General features: G+C 39.3%; 1 protein-coding gene across 2 annotated transcripts in view; it reads right to left on the reverse strand.

The window, feature by feature from the left end:
- Positions 1–24807, reverse strand: part of ccser1 (coiled-coil serine-rich protein 1) — a 137765-nt gene that overhangs the window by 107075 nt on the left and 5883 nt on the right. For both annotated transcript variants that reach the window (XM_030737563.1, XM_030737562.1), the window contains exons 2-6: positions 23360–24377; positions 22214–22631; positions 17686–17870; positions 7137–7227; positions 4246–4351 (exon numbers count right to left, since the gene is read on the reverse strand). In XM_030737563.1, the coding sequence (XP_030593423.1) occupies positions 4246–4351; positions 7137–7227; positions 17686–17870; positions 22214–22631; positions 23360–24352 (1793 nt within the window). In that variant the 5' untranslated portion in view covers positions 24353–24377. The remainder of the gene's footprint in view (positions 1–4245; positions 4352–7136; positions 7228–17685; positions 17871–22213; positions 22632–23359; positions 24378–24807) is intronic.

Genomic DNA, 24807 nt, shown 5'->3' on the forward strand with positions numbered 1-24807 from the left:
GTATCTCAGCAAGTCCGGGATGGATTGTCTTGACATTTGGCACACATATTCATGCCTCACTACACCCTTCTGCACCCCCAACTCCACCCAGGATAAATAAACACTTTGAGTATGTACCAACATCTTCTCTGTCATCAGATAAATTTATATTTTGTCACAACTAAACAACTGTAAAACATTTCTAACAGACTTGCATTTACAGTTGATTAGAACTAATGATAAATTATAACTAATGATTAAAAAGGCAAATCAAAATGAGAACATTCTGAGAACCATTAGCATAACAGCTGCAGTACTACAGCTACATACTGTGTCAACATGGTGATATCAGGTGCCAATCACACAGGCTAGAGACCAGTTGGTGACCATCCAACAATCACTGGTTACAAAAATAAAAATGTGTGTTCCCCAACCGGTTGTGAGTGGTTGCTGAATATTGCTGGCAGCTGCTAGCATGAAATTGTTTGCAATGATGCTGGTGTTGTACCAAAAACCTCCTTGCATTTGCTTTAGCAATTTAGAGATTGCCATGTTCGCCTGTAGTTTTAATGGAAGACATCGACTTGTCTGCAAACACTTGCCAACGACTCACCAATCAGTAGGGATCCTGTGAAGAGTGGGATGCAAATGGAAAACAGAAAATGTTCACCCTCAAAGTAAAAAAAAATGCAAAGCAATCATAAGGAGCTTTTTAGTGCAGCACCCTCTTTACAAAGGGCTTCCCCTAGTCACTGCCAGCAACCACTCCAACCATTCAGGGAATACACATTTTACCCTAGCAAGTGGTGTTTGCAAGGAGTTTGTGGATTGATTTCTAGGCCTGTGCAACTGAGGCCTGTTTTTAGCTAAAAGTACCGCTGTATTCATTCGTTTGTTCGTTCATTCATTGAGCTCCATTCTCTTCTAAAGGGATGCCATCATAATACCATGTCATGTCACTGTGGCCTCTTTCCCACCAACAGGTTCCAGAGCTGGCACCTTTATTTGAACCATTAAGCGGGTTTTCCACCTCGAAAGCACTCAGTGCTCGGCCGAAAAACGGGTTCAACTCCGGCCCCGCAAACTAGCTGGTCTCGAACCAAGAACGCGTGACGAAAGCGGCAGAAGGGCGTGACTCTGCCATCGCAACATCAAGTTTTCTACCATATTACATGTGTATTACATGAGAAAAGCGAAGCGATTTTCACGGCTGTGAGTTAGGTTGGGCTCTAAGGCTGAACTTGCTGCTTTGTATCAGTTCATATCACAGAAAAAAGGACACAAAGTGCGTACTTGTCGTCTTGCTCTAATCGCTGTCTGTGTTTACCTCTGTGCTGCACACAGATGCTGCAGTAGTTTGGTTTGGACCATAAAACGTATTTGCAGCACAAGAAAGGAGAGCGTGTTCTCCCACGTTTGTGCGCTTTGGCTTCCGTGTCCAGACGAGGACCTGCCCACAGTCAGACGTAAAGGAGCAGTTCACAGAAATGCGGTGGGGACTCGGGCCCGTTCTGAAGCATTTTGCCGGTTCATTGGGAACAGCACAAGCACTGGCACATGAACCGGCTCCTTGGCGGTGGGAAAGTAGCATGTTTGGACTAAAAAGGCTGTAACTAATTCCTCACGTTATGACATTTCCAGGCTAAACATCTGTTGAGACAAAAAAAAAAAAAAAAAAAAAAAAAAATCAAACCAAAGAAAACTGTTTTCGGCAGAATGTTGCTTTGCCATGACCTTGTGCACAGAAGGGAATAATGTAAATATTTTTGAGTGTGTCTCTATTTATGTGTCTGTGTGCTGATATGAAAGCTTCTCCACTGCTTTTCAGTGATAAGTGAGACTTCACTATAAATGAAACAACCAATGAACAGTCTGACAAAAACCTTGGATGGTTTGAAAAGGTTGACTCCTGACTTGCATGATTCACTGACACTGTCTAGACACAGTAAATGTCTCTCTATTCAGTGAAACTTTCAAAGAGCGTTAGAACCGTGATAAAAAAAAAAAACCCTTCACACAAAAAGAGGCCTCGGTTAAGTCCAGTGTCTCAATGGCATAGTATAAATCTGTCAACCTCTACTTCAAAACCACTCGCACAAGTTGACCTGCACTGTCTCCACAAACAAAGAAGATCAGAGCTAGTTTATTCAAGGAAAACACGTTTAGATAGAATTACTCTGTGGGTACAAGCAGAGATTAATTCAACTAGTGAGTGGAGAGAGGAATGCTAAAAGGTAAAGCAATAATCATTTTTACCAAGCCAGTGGTGGTACAACCCCTTTATTACCCAGTTGGCTCCATAAAAAAAACAAATAAGCCCTATCCAAAAAGCTGCACTGTGTGTGTGCGTGTGTGTGTGTGTTCTTGTGTATCTTTATGCAGATGAATGGCTATGCACGCAGCTTTGTGTGTGCCTAGTAAGACCGATCCTGGTTCTGAGCAAAAAGAAGCAACAAGTGGCCAAATCTAATCAGATTTGGAACCATCCTTGGCAGTGGTACTTATATGTGCAAACAGAAACTTTTAAGTGTTTTGTTTCAGCCGCTGGCTACAAAGGGACAGAGGAGAGGAAGACAGCTTGCATATTTATTTGATGAGAATTTATTTATTTATCTTCCCTCTTGCTGTCCCATCTCCAAGAAAGGAAAAGACATAAAACATGTTTGCATGCATTTACACAGAACATTCAAGATCAGCAATTCCCAGAATAGACAATAACTGTCTCCCTTTCTTTCTCTCATATTGATTTTATGAGGTTAAAAAAAGAAGACAAAGAACACACCACGAATGGCCCATTTTTTCTGTGATTCTGGTTCTATTATCCGATAGAGTCTGGATCTCGAAAACATCGAGTGAGCCTGAAACTTGATTAACAGACAGGTGAGAAAGAACTGTGGCAAGTTCTGTTCGGGGTAATACAGTATATACACTCACCAGTCACTTCATAAGTTACACCTTGCTAGTACTGGGTTGGAGCCCCTTTTGTCTTCCGAACTGCCTTAATTCTTGTTAACACAGATTCAACAAGGTACTGGAAACATTCCACAGAATTTTTGCCCCATATGGACATGACAGCATCACACACTTGCGGCAGATTCATCAGCTACCCATCAATGATGCGAATCTCCTGTTCCACCACATTCCAAAGATGTTGGTGTTGGTTTGAGATCTTGTGACTGTGGAGGCCATTTGAGTATAGTGAATTAATTGTTATGTTCAAGAAACCAGCTTGAAATTATTGGGTTTTTGTGACGTGGCTCGTTATCCTGTTGGAAGCAGCCATCAGAAGATGAGTACACTGTGGCCATAAAGGGATGGACATGGTCAGCAAGGAAGGCTATGGAGTTTACTGGTACTCAAGGGCCCAAAGTGTGCAAAGATAATATCCCAAACACCATTACATTACCACCAGCAGCTTGAACCGTTGATAGCAAGCAGCACAGATCCATGCCTTCATGATGTTTACACCAAATTCTGACCCTACTATCCAAATGTCACAGCAGAAGTCAAGACGCATCAGACCAGGCAACATTTGTCCAATCTTCCGTTGTCCAATTTTGGTGAGCCCATAAACAATGTAGAATGTTTCCTATTCTTAACTGACAGGAGATGCACCCAGTGTGGTTTTCTGCTGCTATAGCTCATCTGCTTCGAGGTTAGACATCGTTGTGCATTCAGAGATGCTCTTCTGTATACCTTGGTTGTCACAAGTGACTGTTTGACTTACTGTTGCATTCCTATCAGCTTGAAGCAGTCTGGCCATTCTCCTCTAACCTCTGGCATCAACAAGGCATTTTCGTCCAAGGAACTGCCACTCACTGGATATTTTCTCTTTTTTGGACCATTTTCTATAAATCCCATAAATGGTTGTGTGGGAAAATCTGAATTTGTGGAATGCTCAGACCAGCCCAACAACCATGCCACATTCAAAGTTACTTAAATCACCTTTCTTCCCTATTCTTATACTCTATTTGAACTTCAGCAGGTCTATAAGCCTAATTGCATTGAGTTGCAGCCATGCGATTGGCATTATCAAGCAGAAGACCAGCTACACCTAATAAAGTGGCCATGAGTGTATAAAGAAAAAACACAAAGGCGGTTTCATGTTTTATTTTTTTAACTATCTGTTGCTATTTCTTTTTTTTTTTAGCATACAAGACAACTCTGATCAAACCTTCATAAAATTATACTAAGTAGACTTTAGAATTTTTTTAGACACTCCCTACAGAGGACATAAAGCATAGTAATAAAAACACATGTATTTACCTCTGAATATTTTCTTTCCCTACAATGCGATCTCCAGATGGGTCCAAAGGTGAGGGGAGCAGGTTGAGACAGGAAGCTAGAGACTGGCTGGAGTCTTCTCTGGACACTATGCACAAAACCAAACAAACATTTAATGAATTTACATTGTTTTTCTAATCTCAGGTAACAATCTAACAAATCTATCCACAATTCACAAGTGTCTATTTAAATCGCCTTCTGAATTGAATTAGAACTATAGTCTTTTATAGTTGTGTCAAACAGTAGCTTTTTAAAATTCAGTAGTGATCCGTATGAATAATGACAATATCATACGTTGTTTTTAAAATGATACCTCTATATTCAATGGCACATTTAACATGACAATTGTAAAATAGAGTGAAATAAAGTTGGAGATAAAGCCAAGTTTTGGTATTTCTTTATGTCTTTGCAAAGATCTCTGTCTCTCGCTGTACCTGTATGATTCCACAGGGCATGAGTCACCATAGGAGTAAGAACACAGAACCCTGTTGGCCATAAATTGCTGTGAAACTGCTTGCTTTTTAATAAAGGCTTCAACAAGCCACCTGAGAGAGGTCAAAATGAGGAGTACTGATGAGTGTGTGGGTGTAAGGGGTTGTGAGATGGGTGTGTACCAAATTGTGTACATCTGTGTGTCTCTATACATCTTTATATGAACCTATGCATAGACCTGAGTGTGTCTATATTTTGTATGCTACCTAAATGTCTGTTACACTGTGTTTAAATGAGTTCCTATAATTTGAGTTTGTGGAAGAACCTTACTCTTCTAATGCCAGCACAAAGTCTTAGTCCCTTGATTTTATGAGAACAATTCATCAAACCTTTAATTTCATGCTACAGTCTGCAAACCATTAGGTCTAATGACTAAGCATGCACGCTTGTGTGCTAGTGTGTGCATTAATGATGGTGCCTCCCTTAGCTCTGCATCAACCAGTTCCTGTAGAGATCCTTTCAATGTGTGTGTACGTATGTGTTTTTGACTGGCTGTGTGAGTGAACCACCCAGCCTCCCAAAGCTCTTCAAACCCCATAAGCATAGGAAATTCTGTTTATTAGGACTGAAGCTCCCATTGTATCTTTTTTACTCCTCTGTGCTGCCGAGCATTTTACTTTATTTGACTGCAACTGCAATATTCTGTGAGCCCATCTGGGACATAAATATGGCCTAGAAATAGATGAATCCAACCTCAAATTAACATATAATTTCACTGAGAGATATGGTGATAAGAGACAAAGCTAGATATGCTTGCATAAAGAGTCGAGCTGGCGTAAACGCCCCCCATCACTGCATTGTTGTAGTCCCTATGTCTGAGCAACATAAAGCACAGAAACAGAGTGTGATCACAAGCTTGTGTTTACTCTGTTGAGTCATTTTATTCATGTGTTGCGTGCAACCAAACATCAACTGTCTATATCTGTGCAGTTTGATGCATATTAATATGAGCTAAACCTTTGCGAGTTCAGTTCAGAAACATAATAAGTACTGACAGTAACTGCAAGAGATTTCGATTTTGCTCAGTTAAGTTTGTGCAAAACCCAACACCGCTTGCAAAACTCAACCCTTTAACTAAGCTGTATTGCCTCACAACAGCAAAATACCATTTTTAAAACATGAATATAATAAAAACCAATACACGAGTGTGTTAAGAAATATTTCATTAAGTCCCTCTTAACAGATTTATATGTTGGATGGTAAAGCTTCTCACTGCACTTGATCAGTGTGATAATATTCTTATGTGTTGTATGAAAGTAAGGTAGGATTGGGGTGTTTGGCACTCCATGCTGCACTGTGGCAGGGCATGAGCAATAATTTTCCTCTGACAGTCACTTTTCAACCATGGCGCATGTCAGGAGAAATGTGACGGAAATGCCAGAACAACAAAGGAGATAAATCGGTGTAAATGAGGCAGCTACATCAAAGTCATAGCACATGTTGAAAAAAAAAAATCAGAGAGAATACTGGTTTCATGCTTTAAGGTGATGGAAGAGAAGTGTGCTAATAAAGGAAAAAGAGAGACAAAGATTGAAGCAAAACAAGGTAAAAGAGAGACAGTGACACCAGACAGTGAGGTAAGAGAGGCAAGCAAAAAAAAAAAAAAGGAGGTAAAATTGCTCACATTAGGAGAAAATAACAGCAGAAAATTCACTTCGATACAAAGAAAAAACGATATCAAGGAAAATGTTTTGGAAAATTAACCTAAAAGTTTTTTAAAAAGTAACAGAGGTACAGTGTATGACTGAGGTGCTGAAAGCGTTTCATTCTGCAGTAGACATTAACCCTGCACCAGGGTTGTGAAATATGAGTCTGGAGGGCCAGAACTGGCCTGCCAGAGGGTCCAATCTGGCCCACTAGATGGCTTAGCAAAGTACTAAAGCTGCAATATCTTCATTGTAATACACAGGCATGGAAATGTACAGAACATTAAAGTATTTGTTTAGCTTGACAAATTGTTATGTGTCATAACACTAATATAACACTTGTTCAATTTTAAACGATATCTCAGGCTGTTCATTAAACGAAAGGTAGCTTATTAAGCAATTGTTTTATTGGTCTGGCCCACTTGAGATCATATTAGGTTGTATGGGGGCTCATCAACTGCCCTACACAAGTCCGACACAGCCATCTTCAAACGCTTCTGGGCTATTTTGAAGTATTATCTAAATTAACTTTTCATGTACAGAATCATCAGTCAAATCAGATAAAAACTATTCAAAAGTTTGCTGACTGTGCCCCAAAATAAGATTTTAAAAGCTTTTTCCCAGAACTTGTACTTCTATTGCCATCTTTGCTGTTGCAGAATTCTCCCACTGTCTTACAATGTCACCACCCAATACTTGTGTTCATTATGGTAGCAACTGCAGTAAAAATGTTACCATGTCGATGTCGCTGATCATCGGAGAGATCCAGGTCTAACATAAGGTCATCTTCATCCAGTTCTGAGGAACCCAGATTGTTTAGAACATCCTAAAGAGAAAGAGCAAAAACACAAAACTGAAATAAATTTTAAAAAACTGATAAAGCAATGACTAATTATTGTATTCACAACATTTTAATACATGGAGGGGTTTTGCCTGCATTTCTAAATAAAAAAAAAAGAAGACAATTTTAGCCTGATGTTCATATGATAAATTGTTTTAATACAATTTCAGTCAGATACTCATTAATCAAAAAGATTCTGGAAACAAAAGCTGAAACACAGAATACTAATTACAATGTGACAGCATTACAGAAAATTATCAAACGATTTTCATCAAAGTAATACAGGTGGCTCATATCAGTCAGAAGAAGAATCACTTAGCAGAAGACATTGAACTTTATAAATATTAGTAATGATAATAATGCAGTTATTTTTACTACTGCACTTTTCCCCTCATTCTGCTCGCACTTAATAAGCTATTTAGTTCTTCATCATTACATCCAAACTATTGAAAACAAATTGCTACTCTTGTTATGAAGGGAAGATTAATAAAGGGTTTAGTTTGAGAAAGCCATGAATGTGCTCAATGAGGCTGTAGTTTAGTGCAGCAACTGTCAGCCTTCACCATGCTTCACAGGCTAAAAACTGCTGCAAGGAAACAAGAAAAAAAATAGTCTATAGAATTTATTCTCCATGACAAAAAAGGGCAGCCCCTTCTGATGACTGAGTTTAAATTAATCCTCACATAAGAAACAGTGTTCTCCAAATTCCAGCAATAACAATCCAATGAGGGCTCAAAAATCTATTTTCTAAACCTCCCTCCACCTTGTGTGGCCTTAAAATATCAACTTTATCTTTACTGACGTAATCGTTTTAAAATTTCTTAAGAAGTCTTTAAATATTAGAAAATAACTGATAAGATTTTCCTAATCCTTTATGTCTTAAATAAGCTACAGCCACAGCAGTGTAGTGAGTCATGCTTCATCACTTAACACCAGATATTCACTTGTAATCTTTCAGTAAAAGCTTCCATGTTCTTGGCATTATGAGGTTATAATGACGCAGTAATATGTGGTTCCTTTAGGTTCAGCTGAATTTTAAAAGTCAATACTGCCATCCAATGGTTACAAATGGGTAAATACACTGCAGAACACACAGATACACACACATACACACGCACATACAGACACACACATACAAATTCAGTGTAGCTAATACCTTTATTAAAACACTATTCTTGCCTATCAGGGAGTGTAATTGTTGCTATTATTTATCACTTAATATAATCATTGTGAAATACTTATACATAAACTTATATTTCAATTTCCTCTGGGAAAATGCTTTTACCATCAGCAGGTTTTTCTTGACTCAAATGAAAATTGCAGCCACACATCAATACAATTCTGCACAACTGATACAAGTATGCAACAACATGTAGTATAAGTGGACAATAAGCCCTAAAATAAATATCAGTAACAATGAGCTCCATGGTGTTTTCTAATTATACAATATGAATGGCAGTTTAATGACTGCTCACTACAAGTTTTCAGAGAACTTTACACTGGTTGAAATATCTGAACTTGTGTCCACTGAGCAGTTAAAAACCTCAACCAAAGCAAAATATCAAAATTAAAAAACAACTACGTCTTGCACAATACAGATTCGGATGCATCAGAAGATCCAATAACCAACTCTATTCAACCCTCATCACTGTTGTTTGGACATAAACGGCCTCCGAGGGACTCTCTGTATTGATCTTCTCCCATCTGAGTGCAACAACCTCATTGCTTAGTGACATCCTTGGCCATTAAACGCACCTCTGAATTTTGAATCAGTTGACTTTATGTTCTCAGAGGCAACAGTTGTGTTTATGAACATGCAAAATTACATTGCTGTTCTTCTCTTCTTTTTTTTCCTCTGGATGGTGGAGCGGTAAACATCAGAAAAAGACCAGAATGCATTTCAGTGTAATGCACCTGAACACGCAAGACCCCTATTTCAGGCATTAAAGCTAATAGCTAAAAGGTACTGGGAAAAGAAATGAAGAGCCATACCATGTGATGCTACTGCACACAGACTTCATTTGAAGCAAAATTACCCATTTTAATGTGCCCCTCCAACCACAGAAATGTGTTAATACGATTTTACAAGCCTGAGATGTCACCTTTTTTACATCACTAATGTGAGTTGAATGAGTATAATCCTTGAGTTAATAGAGATAATATCAGATTCTGGTCTCATTAAAAAATGGCTCCATCTCTTAAATGCCAAGCAGAATGACATCCAAAACAGGGATAAGAGGAAGCAAGGGATTCTTTCTGTCCATAAAAATCCAGTGGTTTCCAATCACACTCTGTGAGGGAAAAAAAAAAAAAAAAATCGCACAGTCTATGAAAATTACATTTATTCAGTTCTTTAAGGTGGTGAATGCATTAAAATCAAGGCAGAGCGACTTGGCTTTGCAGCCAGGTATTATGGCTGCAAATATATATGGAGTGAAAAATGACTTCCTTTCTGTCTGAGTGGATGTTTCACAGCCAGTTGTGTTTACATTGTGCCTGAGGGCATAAAGAATTGAACATCCCGTGAAACTTTAGTTGAATAAAACCTACTTTTTTTTTGGGGGGGGGGGGGGGGGGGGGGGGGGGGGCTTGTTTTACAGCTTAACACCTGACATTTGGCAGCTATCAGTCAATACAGAATCATCAGTCATCCCAGAGTGATGCAACCTACCAGAGTGTAACTTTTTCATTTTCTACAGGCGATGCAATAAGAGAAAGTAACTCGATCCAAACAGTGGACTTATAATGACAGATCTACATTTCCAACTTCAGTAACATTTAATCTCTTTGAAAAGGTTAAGAAAAGATCAAATATTACAGATTAAGATTTATTACAGGCCACGTCCATGTTTGCAGGCATTCTGGCAAGTCGGAGCAGGAAAGCACAGGCAACAACACAAAAAAAACAACTTTAACTCTGACAATGTGCTTTCTCAGAGAAAACATGTTGATCAGACCAGCTTTCACATCCTCTTTACTTATAATGAGAACAAGTGAATTCATTATTCATTTATATATTCATTTCCAGCTTTGCTTCATGGTCTGACTGTACTGTGACCTGCATTTGGTTGAAAGTGTCATGGACCTCTATATAATCACTATATTGTTGTTTTACAACTGCAAAATGCCAAAAGTGTTTGGCTGTGAGTTCCTGTTTGTGTTTCCAACCTGATCAACATTGTATCTTGCCGCACCTGCTTTTTGCCACACAGTAAATTTTAAGCATAATTCGGTCTTGAAGAACCGCCATCAGCACAATCAATAATTTTGACCTTATTAGTGACATGCGTTTTATCTTTAATCTGAAATTGGTCCCAAGATAGCAAGCAGATGTACATTTCAAAGCTATGTCATAATTCCCAAGCACCAAAAGTAAATCTAAGGTGCCACATAAATAGCCTTTGCTATTATTACTGACCACTCATTCCCAGCTTACAATAAAATGTAAAGAATTAACTGAATTTTCATGAGCTGGCTGCCAGACCTACATACAGGAGAGTTATTACAATTTGTTACTTTTCATTAGTTTTTATTTTCATTTCATTATTAATTTGTGCTTTCACTTCAGCTGTGTGGATTTGCTTGTTTCAATATAGTTTTTAATAATTACATTCACCAAGGAGGTTATGTTTTTGATAGCGTTTGTGTGCGTCTGTGTGTGCATGTCATCCTGTCTCTAAACACGATAGCTTAAAAAGTTTTGAATTAATTCTGATTAAAAACTGGTGCAGGTGTAGAGTGGGGGTCATGTTAACAATCCATTAAAATTTGGCTTAGATCCACAAAGGTCTTCAAGGTCAACGTAATGATTTACTGTTCAAAAATTGCCAAAAAGCCTTGTAACTTAGAAATTATGATTCTTGTGTGGTGTGTACTGTCAACACACAGAAAGAACCATTTTAAGATTTTAAATATCATGTCACATCTGACCTCTGCTTATTGAAAGCAGTGGTTGTTATACGAGCATGCAGGTATTCCTATAGCAGAAGCAGTGGTAATATAAAGTTCAAGAAACACTTCATATATTATATATTCAATACTTCATGGCTACAAAAAAGCTCTGACCCATCATGCTTTGGATGTTCTGAGAGGACTGGGCTTGTTGTGAGCTTTATGTGGTCTTTATGGAATTTTGGATTCCTGCTTTTTTTAATTTTATTTCCAGTATCTTAGCCCTTCCTTGGGGTTTTTGAGTTCTAGTTACCGTTTAATGTTTATGGAGTTTGAATGCCTATTAAGATGAATTACTGTTATAGTGTTTGGTGGTTGAATTTCAATTTCTATTTTGAGCTTGTTATTTTTCATGAATGTAGGTCTCTCAGTGTTTATCTGTATTTCTCTGTCTCTTTTTTCTGTGGTTATGGCTTTGTCCTCTGGTGTTCCCTCGTCTCTGTCTTCTTGTTTAGTCTTCTTATGTCCAGGTTTAGTTAAGTGTTGTTTCCAGTTTTACTTTGACAGATGGTTTCTCTAGTATCTTGCATTGAATTTTGCTTCCTCTCTGATTTCCCCAATTGTCCTGACTGCATGCACCTGTGCCGTATCCCTAATAAGCCTTCTGTGTTTATATATACTCCAGTCCTCCTTATGTCCTTTGACCTGCTGAGTGACTCTCTGTACAGTATGTGCTGTCCTACCCTTGCTCCTGTTTCCTGGTACCTCCATGCTCCATGTTGGATTACAGCTTTGTATTTAGTTTGGGACTCCAATAATCCACAATAAAGGCTCACCTTTCATTCAGTACTCTTGCCTGCAGCACTCTGTGCCTGGGTCCTCCACATTAAAATCTACACACTACCTGTGACAACTGAGTAGTTCAAATGCACCTTAAATTCTTGTTTATTTTGCAGCATTTTGGCTCATCTAGGCATTGGTACATATGAGTTGCAAGATTTATTTTTCAGAAACTATTGCTGTCAGTGCTCTGCAATATCACCATTGTGCATTACCCTCATTTGATTTGAACTTTCAAGTATATCATAATTGGCACTGCTTTTATGTGCTATCATGGGGCCATGAGAGCATTTAATACCAGTATGTGCAATCATCCTCACTGTTTTTCATTTTTAAACAGTCGGGTTGTGGTCATTACTAATTCTGTCTTGGAGAGGAAGTGAAGCCTTGTCTGTGTATGATTAATACAAGTGTCATTTATGCTATCTAGCCTTTACAAAGTAACAGTCAGACTGAAAAACATGAAAACAAGAGGCACTCTGTATCACAACACTGTACGGTCAATGTAAAGTGAATTGCAGATGAATTATTCTGCCATATGTATCTCTCAAACTACTAACTAAAGTGCAAACTTATTTGTCCTTTTTCTGAGATAAGAGAATTCCTCAAGAATGTCATAAGTATTTCTTTTTTTGATCCACTTTGAGTGTAATCATTGTCAGACTGTCACAGTATTATCACAGCTGTCATTGAGAGACTTATGAGCAAACAACTCTGAATATGGTATCAAAATAAATATCTCACAGCTTCTCAGAGGGATATCAAAAAACAATAACTACTGGAACAGCTCAAGCAAACATCAGCTTGCTTCAATCCAAAGCGGTACGTCACAGCTTATCTTAGCAAATTTAACAAATTAGTCATTTATCACTGCAAACCAAATCTTTATTTTTTTGTACTGTATGCTTCAGCCTGTCTGTTTTGTGCTGCATAATCACTGCATCCCAGAGGCTCCTAAACATATTACTGCCACAATCACCAACATAGTTTATGTATAGACAATGAGCAAATCATTTGTATCCTATTCATGCCCTCACTGAGTTTAGTTTTTTATTTAATTAAAAAGTGCATGATAGCAAAAGCTAAAATGTCTAAATTCACATTGTTTTGTTAGGTATACCTAATAGCTGACCCACAATTTTAATGATGGTAACAGTGGCGATACATAATTTAATATATGCTCCCAGGCTCTTCCCTTTCCTGATGGGCCCTCTTTATGCAAAGAAGAGGAAAAAAAGACATTCCTTCATCTTTAGGGAAGTGTACATTATTTTCAGAGACAAAGACCATCATCTACACCTGACATACACTCAAAAGTCAGCCAGTTTGTTAAGTAGCCTTATTCAACTCCTTGTTAACGCAAACATTTAATGAGTCATTCACATGGCAGCAGCTCATTCAAACCAAGTATCAGAATGCAGTAACCATGCATTTTCCCACACCATCTGTAGGGTGCCTTAGTGACCATGTCTATCCCTCATTAACAACACTGTACCCATCTTCTGACTGCTAATTTCAGCAGGATGATGTGGCGTGTCACAAAGCTCAAATAATCTCAAACTGGTTTCTTAAACAATGACAAGTTCACTGTACTCAAATGGTGTCACTGGCAACAGATCTCAATCCAGTTTATGTGCAGCCAACAAATCTGCATTAACTACATGATGCTATCGTGTCAATATAGACCAAAATCTCTGACATACCTAATATAGTGTCTGGTAAGTCAACGTGTAATTTAAGAAAGCAAATTAGCGCTATATAGGAAAAAATGCAAGTATTAAGTAATAACTGACTGCATTCTGGTGTCACTGTATGTTATTAGTATAAGTCAGTTTTAATCATGTGTCAGTTCAGTTAATTAACTCTGATTTGCTGAAGCACTTTACCTTAATTAATTTGTTAAGTATCACTGCGAGGAATTAAGAAGTGATCCTCAATACACTGTTCCACCTCTACAGTGTACATTTCTGCCCTCACCATTACATTTACATTCTATTTAATAACCTCTCGTCTCAAATGTCACTTTCTGAGATTATCAGGATACTCACCACGACGGTACCATCAACATACCTCTCCAGCTCTAAATTTAACCAGGGACTGTTAGTGAAGCTTAAAATACTTTCTTTGATGTAAGTAAAAGTAAAGGGAATATTTTTTGTGACTCAAAGCTGAAGGAAGTCAACTGAGCTATGTCTGGATTGCTGAGGGCATGCTGCAACATTTACTGTTTGCATGGCCAGAGGCATGAGTACTGAGTCAGATCCCTTATTACATTATATATTAAATGACATTGCATTAGCGGTTGGCTTTGATTGAGGCCAATTACATCTGCTCTTTTTATACCCTTTCAAAATAGGCACAATTTGTACTTGGATTTACAATTAATCAAATGAAAAGTTTTTCTCATTCTTGTCTTGATATGCAGCATTCATTTTAAGAGTTTTCATTTCAGAAATAAGCTGTCTATACTAATCTGCCTGTAAATGCCTTTCAAATGACCAATTCATGTACACTGAACATACACCGATCAAGCATAACATTATGACCGCTGACTGGTGAAATGGATAACACTGATTATCTCCTCATCATGGCATCTGTTAATGGGTGGGATATATAGAGAACAAGTGAACATTTTGTCCACAAATGATGTGATGTGTTAGAAACAGGAAAATTGGGCAAGCATAAGGATTTGAGGGAGTTTGACAAGGGCCAAATTGTGATGGCTAGATGACTGGGTCAAAGCACCTCCAAAACTGCAGCTCTTGTGGGGTGTTCCCAGTCTGCAGTGGTCAGTATCTATCAAAAGTGGCCCAAGGAAATATCAGTGGCAAACCAGCAACAGGGCCATGGACGACCACGGCTCACTGATGCATGTGGGGAGTGAAGGCAGGCCCGTGTGGGCCAATCCAACAGACGAGCTACTGTAGCTCAAATTGATGAAAAAGTTAAGGCTGCTTCTGATAGCAAAATGTGATGCACTTTGTATTCTGACCCTTTGCTATCAGAAGCAGAATACAAAGTGCATCACACTGACTGGTTTGCAGCTATGCAGCCCCATATGCAAACCAAAATGTGATGCACTTTCTATTCTGACCCTTTGAGCTACTGTATTTGAGCTACAGTAGCTCATCAATTTGAGCTACTGTAGCTCAAATTGATGAAAAAGTTAAGGCTGCTTCTGATAGCAAAGGGTCAGAATACAAAGTGCATCACATTTTGGTTTGCATATGGGGCTGCATAGCTGCAAACCAGTCAGTGTGCCCATGCTGACCCTTGTCCACTGCCGAAAGCACCAACAATAGGCACGTAAGCATCAGAACTGAACAACGTAGCAATGGAAGAAGGTGGCCTAGCCAGGTGCATATGCGTTGCTTACCTGGTGTACACCTGGCACCAGGATGCATTATGAGAGTAAGGCAAGCCAGCGGAGACAGTGTAATGCTTTAGGCAATGTTTTGCTGGGAATCCTTGGGTCCTGCCATCAATGTGGATGTTACTTACTGACATGTACCACCTATTTAAGCATCGCTGCAGACCATGTGCACTCTTTCATGGAAATGGTATTCTCTGACAGCTGTGGCTTCTTTCAGCAGGATAATGTGCCCTGCCACAAAGCAAACATAGTTCTGGAATGCTTTGAGTAACACAATAACAAGTTTGACGTGTCAACTTGGCCTCCAAATTTCCCAGAGCTCAATGCAATCGAGCATCTGTGGGATGTGCTGGACAAACAAGTTCAATCCATGGAGGTCCCACCTCACAACTTACAGGACTTAAAGGATCTGTTGCTAACATCTTGATGCCAGATACCACAGCACACCTTCAGGGGTGTAGTGAAGTCCATTACTTGATGGGTCAGGGCTGTTTTGCCAGCAAAGGGGGGAACAACACAATATAAAGCAGGTGTCATAATGTTATGCCTGATCAGTTTTGGTCTGCCAGTATGAAGAAACAGTACAGTGTTTACACCAGTAGCGTTTACTGGCAAAAACTAAGACCCGAGACTCCTTGGACTGTATTGATGACAAATTGAAATTGTTAGTGAAAGTAACACACAAGTATAAGGTCATCATTGAGGCAGAAAACATAGATTAGGAACTATCTTTAAGGAAAATGTATGGAACATATACAAACATATCCATCAGAGGAAGCCATGCAGCGGGAAAGGACTACTAACACAAGACACAAAAGGTATGTGAGCATAACATTTTGTTTTTTTGTGTCTGACAGGACCCAGACTGCAAACAAACAGGTTTTCTGCATCATTATTTCCAAGAGTCTCTACGTCTTCCTTTAGTCTGTATGAGATAGCAGTGCCGAAGTTTTACATTTAGAACTGAGCAAGTTTTATATAGTGATGATTAACCCCAAGTATGAGTCAAGAGCAGCACAACTAAGCTTCTTAGTGATGAAGTATTCAAGTTTGTGGACATTATGGTAGTTTTCACACCTGCACGGTTTCATCCATTTAAATTAATTCCTGGTTCGTTGGTACAGTTTATTTGTGCAGATGTGAACATTGTAATTGCACTCAGGTGTGGACCAAAACAAATTCACAGAGACCCTTTGGAGGAGGTGGTATCAGTCCGGTTCCAAAAAAACTCCAGAGGAGCTTTTTAATGGCAAGAATGTGATCCCACATCAATGTGATCCAATTACTATATGTATGCTGCAAGTTCAAGCTAAACACCCTCCCTTCTATGCTTTGCATTCTGGGATGCAGCAGAGTACTACAGAAGTATAGAACATGCAATTTATAGCAACTAGCTGTAAAAAAATCTTTATTTAGCTCCCATGTGGTTTGTAATGGTGCATTTTGATGTACGTAAAGTTCACTTGGAATTTTCTCTGTGTGAAAATAAACCAAACCGCTGAAACAAGCTAGTTTACAAACTCATCAACTGATTCAAAACACAGTAAACAAACTGCAGGTGTGAAAATGCCCTAAATATCTTTCAGTGGGTTCGTGCAATTTCCATGACGGTTGTTACTGCACTTATCACAATAAAATGAATTGTCTCTTATAGTGTTAGCTATGTTTGTGAGCAGAATTTCTTTGGGCCAGGGCCAGTAGGGTGGTATGAACAATATCTGGTCTGAGATATGTAAACAAAACAAAGTTGCATTAATTGGTGCTAAAATTTTTCAAAAGCAAACAGTGTACAATTAAGTCTTTATCACTGACTGAAAAGCAAACACTCCCATAGGCACTCATATGAAGCTTCAAAACCCTGCACAAATGATAAAGTACAAAAATACATGTGCTTTAAATGCACGCACACCCACGCGCGCGCACACATTAACACATTTTTCTTTCTTGTTTTTACTGTGTCTTGGACAGAATAATTTCCTCTACTGGACTTTTATTTCCGTTATTAATGATGGGACAATTTATTACTACTGCCTTGTAACCCCACAGAAATTTATTACTAGCTGATTGTTAGTTTTATTTTCCTCTTTATTGTATTTTTAAATGGGTTTTGTTTAATAATTCATTTCCTTGCTTAATGTAAACTAATTTATGCATTAAACATTCAGTAAAAGCAAATAAATAAATGTCACCTAATTGTGATAAGACAAGAAGTAAACGGGACAAAATCCTCTAAAAAGAGTTTACCATAAACTTCAAATGTACACATGCAGGCATTGATGACATAATTTAGGGGCACTGCTGCTGAATAAACACACACACACAGAAAGCTTAAGCCCTACCAGACTTCCAAGTTTAGATGATGAAGAGTTGTTTCTGTGTTTGAGCAGACCACATCCCTCCATGCCCGGGGCTTCTCTGTGGTTTCCATGGATACGAGGACCACCAGCCCCCTCGGACGAGGAGCGCAGACGCCTTTCCATCCGCATCACCTCATGGTAGGGGCTGGCGCCGCTACACAGAGAAGCTGGAGGAAAGAATGAAACAAAGAGAATTACACAGTCAGACAGATGGAGAGAAATAATGAATTCAGGTGAAATTGTTATAACACTGATTCCACAAGCAGAGATATAATCGTCTTTTTATTGTATTGCTAATGCAGTCTGCCCCATTTCCTGCAAGAGATAGGATTGGTTTCGCAAAACTAAATGACAAAGAAGTTTTTATATATTCAGCATTTTAAATTAAGTTAAATCTTCCCTTTATGAAGCTTTTCATCTATATTGCTTTTGGTCAAATGCTATTTATTGTTTTTTTAATAATCAAGTTTTGTCTGAGTTCCAACACCAAGATTGCTGTGTAACAGTAAAACTAGATAATGAATGTGAAATTTCAGGGGAAATACTCTTCAGACAGATAAACGAAAGACTATTATAACTGCTCTTTTTTGACCTACTAGAAGACTGAAGTGAAAACAGAACCAATACCACATCCTCTCATTGAGCAACAGGCCATGAAAAAAAAAAAACAAGACATTTTTTCATACTTGCTACACTTACTACGCAGACACGTGAACACAGAAGAAGCCCCATAACTGCAATGTCTTCTTGCATCTGTAACCACGCATGAGGCTGCAACACATGGATACCCTTATTGTGCCCTGTGCAAATGTTTACAGAAATATTCCTTTCTTGTAGAGTCCCACAGACAACCTTATCTGTCTCAGCTATAGTCTGTCTGTAGTACTCATTGCCTGGAAGCTAGAAACTCAGAATGTAAATCAATATTCAGCTACTTTCCTTCAGGACGGATTGCAACATGCTGTGTGTGGCTGTGTGTTGCTAAAATAGTCCATTAATACCATGTTAAGTGTTTGCTGGCAGACAGTCCTTCAATCAAGCCAGGTTTCAATTGCACAACAGCACACACTGAACAGTTACAATCAAGGTTATAGTCCTTGTAGACTTTCTAATATAAGAGAAAGATGCATGGCAAATTGGGAAAATCAACAAAGTCTAGCAATGAACTTTATAAAATCAAATACTTTGACTCTTATATTTTGATCACAACTAAATCTTGGTGGCTCACAGTTTCAACTCTGAAGGCAACAAAACAAGAATTTACCAAATGGTGTAGTGGTTAACAGTCACCTTACATATGAAAGATCCCCAGTTTGAGACTGGGAGGAGACACAAAACCAGCCTGAGTTATAGCACCCAGACAAATCAAAGGGTTGCATCAGGAAGGACATAAGGAAACTGTCTGAACCATGTGGATCCATCCACTGAGGTGACCCCTTAGAAAATAAGGAAGTAGCCAAAAGTACCAGTATGCAATTGACTTCTGATACTTATTCTAACAATTAAACATTCCTCCTATTGAAACCCTGGACTTCATGTCTGAATAATTCATATCTTCTTCTTCTTTTCTTCTTCTTTCTGCTGGTCTCTTTAGGGATTGCCACAGCAGATATTCTGCCTCCATTTCACCCAAACCCTACCATCCTCTTCTGTCACACCAACCCTCTGTCACACCTTCATTCCTCTTCTCTCCAGCGCATACCTCCACCTCTTCAGGCTTTTTCACCTGCTCCCAAACCTCACTACAGATCATAATGTCATCTGCAAACATCACAGTCCTCAGAGACTACCACCCCCACCTTAAACCCATCTCTAACTCCTGCCACACACATCACAACTGTCTCATACATGTCCTGCACCACCCTCACATACTTCTCTGCCACTCCTTACTTCCTCATGCAGTACCACAATTCCCCTGTTGGTACCCTATTATATGTTTTCTCTAGATCCACAGAGACACAGTGCTACTCCTTTTGACCTTCTCTATACTTCACCATCGACAACTCCTAAAGCAAACACTGCTTCTGTAATGTTCTTCCTCAGCATGAAGCCATGCCGCTGTCACCTCTCTTCTTAACATAGCTTCAGCAACTCTTTCCCAGCAACTCTCTCTCATCAAATTTATCCCTCTGTAGTCACTACAGCTCTGCACATCACCCTTGTTCTCAATAATTGGTACACTTCTTCTCCTTTCTTCAGGCATCTTCTCACTCTCCAAGACTGTGTTAAACAATCTGGTTAAAATGTCCACTGCCGTCTCTCCTAGGCATCTCCATACCTCCACAGGTATTGTGCATAATAACCACAGATTCCTGTTTTTATTGATTGACGTAAGCCAAGAAATTGTTGGAAATCATAATAATGGGCTGAAGGTTTGAGCAGAATCTTTTTTGTAAGGTTATTTTTTTTTAGCAGAGAAAGTTTGGCTGCAACACACTGCAATGTTTTGCAGCAGCTGAAGGTGAATTACGAACAGTAATACAATTCAGTTATAATTTAGTTAAGAAATACATTTTCAATGTGACACTTACTGTTTCAGTCAGTCCACAGCTGTCACTGATTTAATATACCGAAAGCATTTTTCCAGATTAACTGTCTGAACTACTGCAAGAAGCACTGACAGCTACACAAGTTTCAAATCTGATTTGAAATTCATGTAGCTGATTTCCAGCTCTAATTCGTTTATTGTCTGGAAACACTCTCACTCCAAACTTTGAATTAGCAAATAATTTGGAAGCAAACAATGCAAAGGCATTATGCTCTGTGTGTCAATACAAATCATCTTGTAGTCTGCAATCATCAAGTGGGAACAAGCTGTGAGACATGAGAATAATGTCATTTTAAATCTCGATTATGCCAATTTGCAGCACCTCCACTTATCACTTTCCTGGGAGAATTTCTTTGATAGGCTTGGTAATGAACTCTCAAGATTTTTATTGGCATTCTAATTCACACTTGTACAATCATGCATAGGGAAGTAATAAAACCAAACAACATTGAAGTAACAGGAGCACAGCATCACTTTAACTTCCTAATAAATCTTTACTGTCAAACTAATTTCAGTAGAGATGAATGTGGATCTTTTTGATGAAAATATAACAGTGACTATATTAACAGCAATTTGTTCGAATCTTATTTACAAATGAACATCCCCAATAACAGAACTGTTGCTTTAAACTTTTTCATAGCAAAACAATTCAGATATTATATATATATATATATATATACAAACACATATATATATCCTCTGATGCCGATTTAGTACTTTAAAAAATACAGAAGAAAACAACAAACTTGTTTCACCACTTGAAGCAAAAACACACCATTGAGTACAAACAGCCTAAGACAATACTCAAGGAGGGGATACTAACAGCTGGTGATGTGCGACCCAAAAATAAACAAATGACTCTCCCACGCAGTGCTCCATGTGACAAGGAGGGCAAACAGTGGATAGAAATTACTGATGCAGTTACATAGTGGAAAAGCAGGGCTTTAAGCAACTGGTTAAAAGCCTCAACCCAAGATACAACATCCAAAGTAGAAACAATCTTTCTTTATTTCAGTTTTATTATACTGTTACTGTTAAACTAAAGTGTTACGCAGTTATATAATAGTTTTACTTCCAGGCAAAACTCAGGCTACTTCTGCGCTTACATTTGATTTACGCTGTGTCACTACTAGTGCACTGTAATGGTACCGCCTGTGGTAACAGATTCACACTTTCAATTAGGTCGTCTGTCATCACTGACAGTAACTCAGTGAAAAAGACGGATGGAAAATGACCTTCATTTTGTTTGCACTAATAAATGCTGCTGCCTGCAAGCTGCAATCACAGATAAAATGTTGTTCAGTAATTTTTTTTTTCTATATTGTCATAAATATCATGTTTGTAAATTTCCTCAAAATATTGTGATATAATTTTGAGGCTATATCATTCACCCCTACTCTGGTGTTTTTAGAAATACTAATACGTGGCTTACGCATTCAAGTCAGAGAGTACAGTCTTAGATACACTGAGTGTGTATCTAAGTCATTAAATGTGTAAAGAAGGTAACATAACAAAAAGCAAGTTAACAAATTAAGTGTATGTTTGAAGTTAAAGGCTCAGTTCCCAGCAAACTTCATGTGTGTACATTTTTTAGTTGGTGTGCGTTTCTGTTACAGAATAGGATCAACCCGGCTCTATAACTCTGTGAGCCAGGCTTTCTCATCCAACATCAGTGTCTGATCTCACAAATGCGCTTCTGGAAGAATGGTCATAAATTCCCATAAACACTCCTAAACCGCGTGGAAAGCCTTCCCAGAAGACTTTAGGCTGTTGTAGCTACAAAGGGTGGGCCGACATCATAATAAATTCTATGGATTAAGAATTTTATGTCACTCAAGTTCATATATGTGTGAAGGCAGGTGAGCAAATACTTTTGGCAGTATAGTGTATTTGTATGTCTGTGGTTTTGGCTTTGAATATAAGTCTGTGATTTACCAGCGAGTGTTAGCATGAATTTCATACCTGCATGCGGTTTCCTTAAGTGAGAGGGTCTGGGTTCATGGCAGCCACAGAAGCTTCCTCTTTCTTGAAAAGAGCGTGTGTTTCTAGCCCTCCTTTCTGACTGCTCAGGGTTAGAGTGACAGCCCTCACTGCGTACAACACACACCTCACTCTCACTTGTGGTCTCTGTGTGGTAACCTGTCTTCCTATCATGGTCTAACTCCTCCCTCTTCTCCGCTGACAACTCTTTCCTCGCTTCCTTCCTTTCCTCCTCCCTCTCCTTCCTCTCCTCCAGTGATTGTTCCTGCAGAGGTAGGCAGGGCACAGCTGTCTCTGGCTCTGAGAGGGAAATGGCAGTTTCATAGTCTGTGTTGTTGGCTGTGCTGGTGTCCGGGAGTAAGGGTTTTTCAGTGCTCGACTGGGCAGGAGTGAAGAAAACCTGAGGAGAGGACATTTTATTGAGTATGTGCAAAGATAAGATTTTTCACCAGCAAGCTAATGAAGCAAAAAGCTAACAGTTTACAGAGTGGAGATCACCCTTCAGCTAGCACTTACAAGGTGGATGTTTGTGTTCTCAGGCATCAAAGTGTGCATGTTTAGACAGCAAATAATGCAGTCTTTACTCCTCTAGAGCCATAAAGCAAAGTAAATGGTTTCACTTTTTGAAATTCCCTCAGCTGGCAGTAAAACAGAATAATATCTTTGAATAAATGCTTTGAAAGAAGAGAAGTTGTGAGCATAAAGGTGTGAAATGCAAAGGGCAGAATTCAGACATGCACTAGTCTACTTTTTCATGCCTAAGCTCTTTCAATAAAAGGATTTTTTTATGCCCAGTGCTCAACTTTTATTCCATATTTCACAGTCTCAAACAGTGGTCACAAATACTCCTTTGTGCTTGTTGTTTTTGCATTCAAATGGTAACTGCAGTTGTATTGTCCCTAAAGCACTAATATTTAAAAAAAAAAATTTTACAAATATAATTAATGTTTCTCTGTCTATTTGGTTACATGCAGACAGATTACTAAATATATGAATGTGGTGCATTTTTATCATTAAACTGTTATTTCATGATGATACTAACAATTATATAACTTAAAACATACTATATGTCTATGCTGGTTAACCCAATTTGATTTTAAAGCTTCTTTGATAAAACAAGCATCCTACCTGGGAGGTAGAGACAGCCACGCTGAAGTTCTCTGGAACAGGTGGATGGTCAGGTGGAGCAGTTTCTGTATCCACCTCTGGCAGAGAGGCTGGCTCTGGGCCTAAACCCGATCCGGGGCTGGGAGCTGGCAGAGCATCTACTTCAGATACAGAGTCTTCAGTGATCGGAATGAACTCCGAAGGAGTGATTGCTGTGGTTCGATCCTCTGATATCATAGGGGACTGGAGTGAGCTCTCACCACCAGCACCAAGTTCGCCAGGCCAGGATCCTGGAGTGAGCCCTCCTGCCCCTGGAGTGATGGTAGTGGCGGTGCTGGGAGGCTCCAGATTCACTTCAGGTGGTCTGTGATGATCAGATGTCCGGGAGAAGCGTTGGTGAGCCGAGAAAGACTTGGGCAGCAGTTGTTTCTTCTGGCGTGATGACCGTTTGGTGTTATTACTGCTGCCACTGTAGTCGTCAAGAATCCCGGAGTCATCGCCCTCATTGGTACCCGAGCTGCTGATGCAGTTGATGAACACATTTCGATTGGTCGTAGAGGAGGACGATGAAGCCTTGTCAAAGTCCTCAGTCTGAGAGCGCGTGATTTTCTTTTGCCTGTGGCTGCCAAATCCAAATGAGTGGCGTGACTTGGGCCGTCCACCACCATCACTGAACCCTGTTGACACTGACGTTGTTATTGTCTGCTGATTATTTCCGTTCGCATCAGTGCCTTGTGTCAGCGGCGGTGTGAGGTTGAGGTTGATAGGTTGGACACGTGGATCGCTGTTCCGCTTAGATGCGAAACTGAGAGACGGCGTGCGGAACAGGCTCCGCCGTTTCCCAGTGCTGCCAGAGCTGGAGTTGGTGCTGGAAGGTGAGGAAGTATGGACACCATTTCCCACTCCGCCTGAAGATGGAGAGGAGGGAAGGGACTCCTGCCTCTTACTGCTGCTGCGGCGGAAGATTGGCAGGCGGGAAACAAGCGTGGATCGCCGTGAGCCTGATTCACCCATTTAAAAGCTGATGCAGTGGGCCACTCTAAGAGCACAAACAGAAGAAACATTTAATAAATCTACCATTCATCAACACCTAAATATACAGCACACACCACTACTTTTGAGGAGCCAAATCCTTATGTGGCACCTAAGAACTCTCAAAGTCCCACCCACAAACCCTTCAAGCACAATTTTATTTAAAAAAAAAAAAAAAAAGTTGCAATGCACAGACTATTCAAGGTGAGAAATTTCACATTCAGGTCTCACATTTCCCACTCTCGACGTTCCTGCTGCATCTTTACGCTGCATATCACCAATTCTGATGTGAAAAAAAAAAAGTGCCGTATTTAAGAGATTTTTTTTCCCCAATCGAGCATGTATAATGATTCCTTAAAGAAAAACAGCGTTGCTCACACCATTTCTGCTAGTGTCTGCCTGTGAAGTTTTTCTGATGGAAAAATTTCATAAAACAC

The sequence above is a fragment of the Archocentrus centrarchus genome, chromosome 9, assembly GCF_007364275.1.
Source record: "Archocentrus centrarchus isolate MPI-CPG fArcCen1 chromosome 9, fArcCen1, whole genome shotgun sequence".
Lineage (NCBI taxonomy): Eukaryota > Metazoa > Chordata > Actinopteri > Cichliformes > Cichlidae > Archocentrus > Archocentrus centrarchus.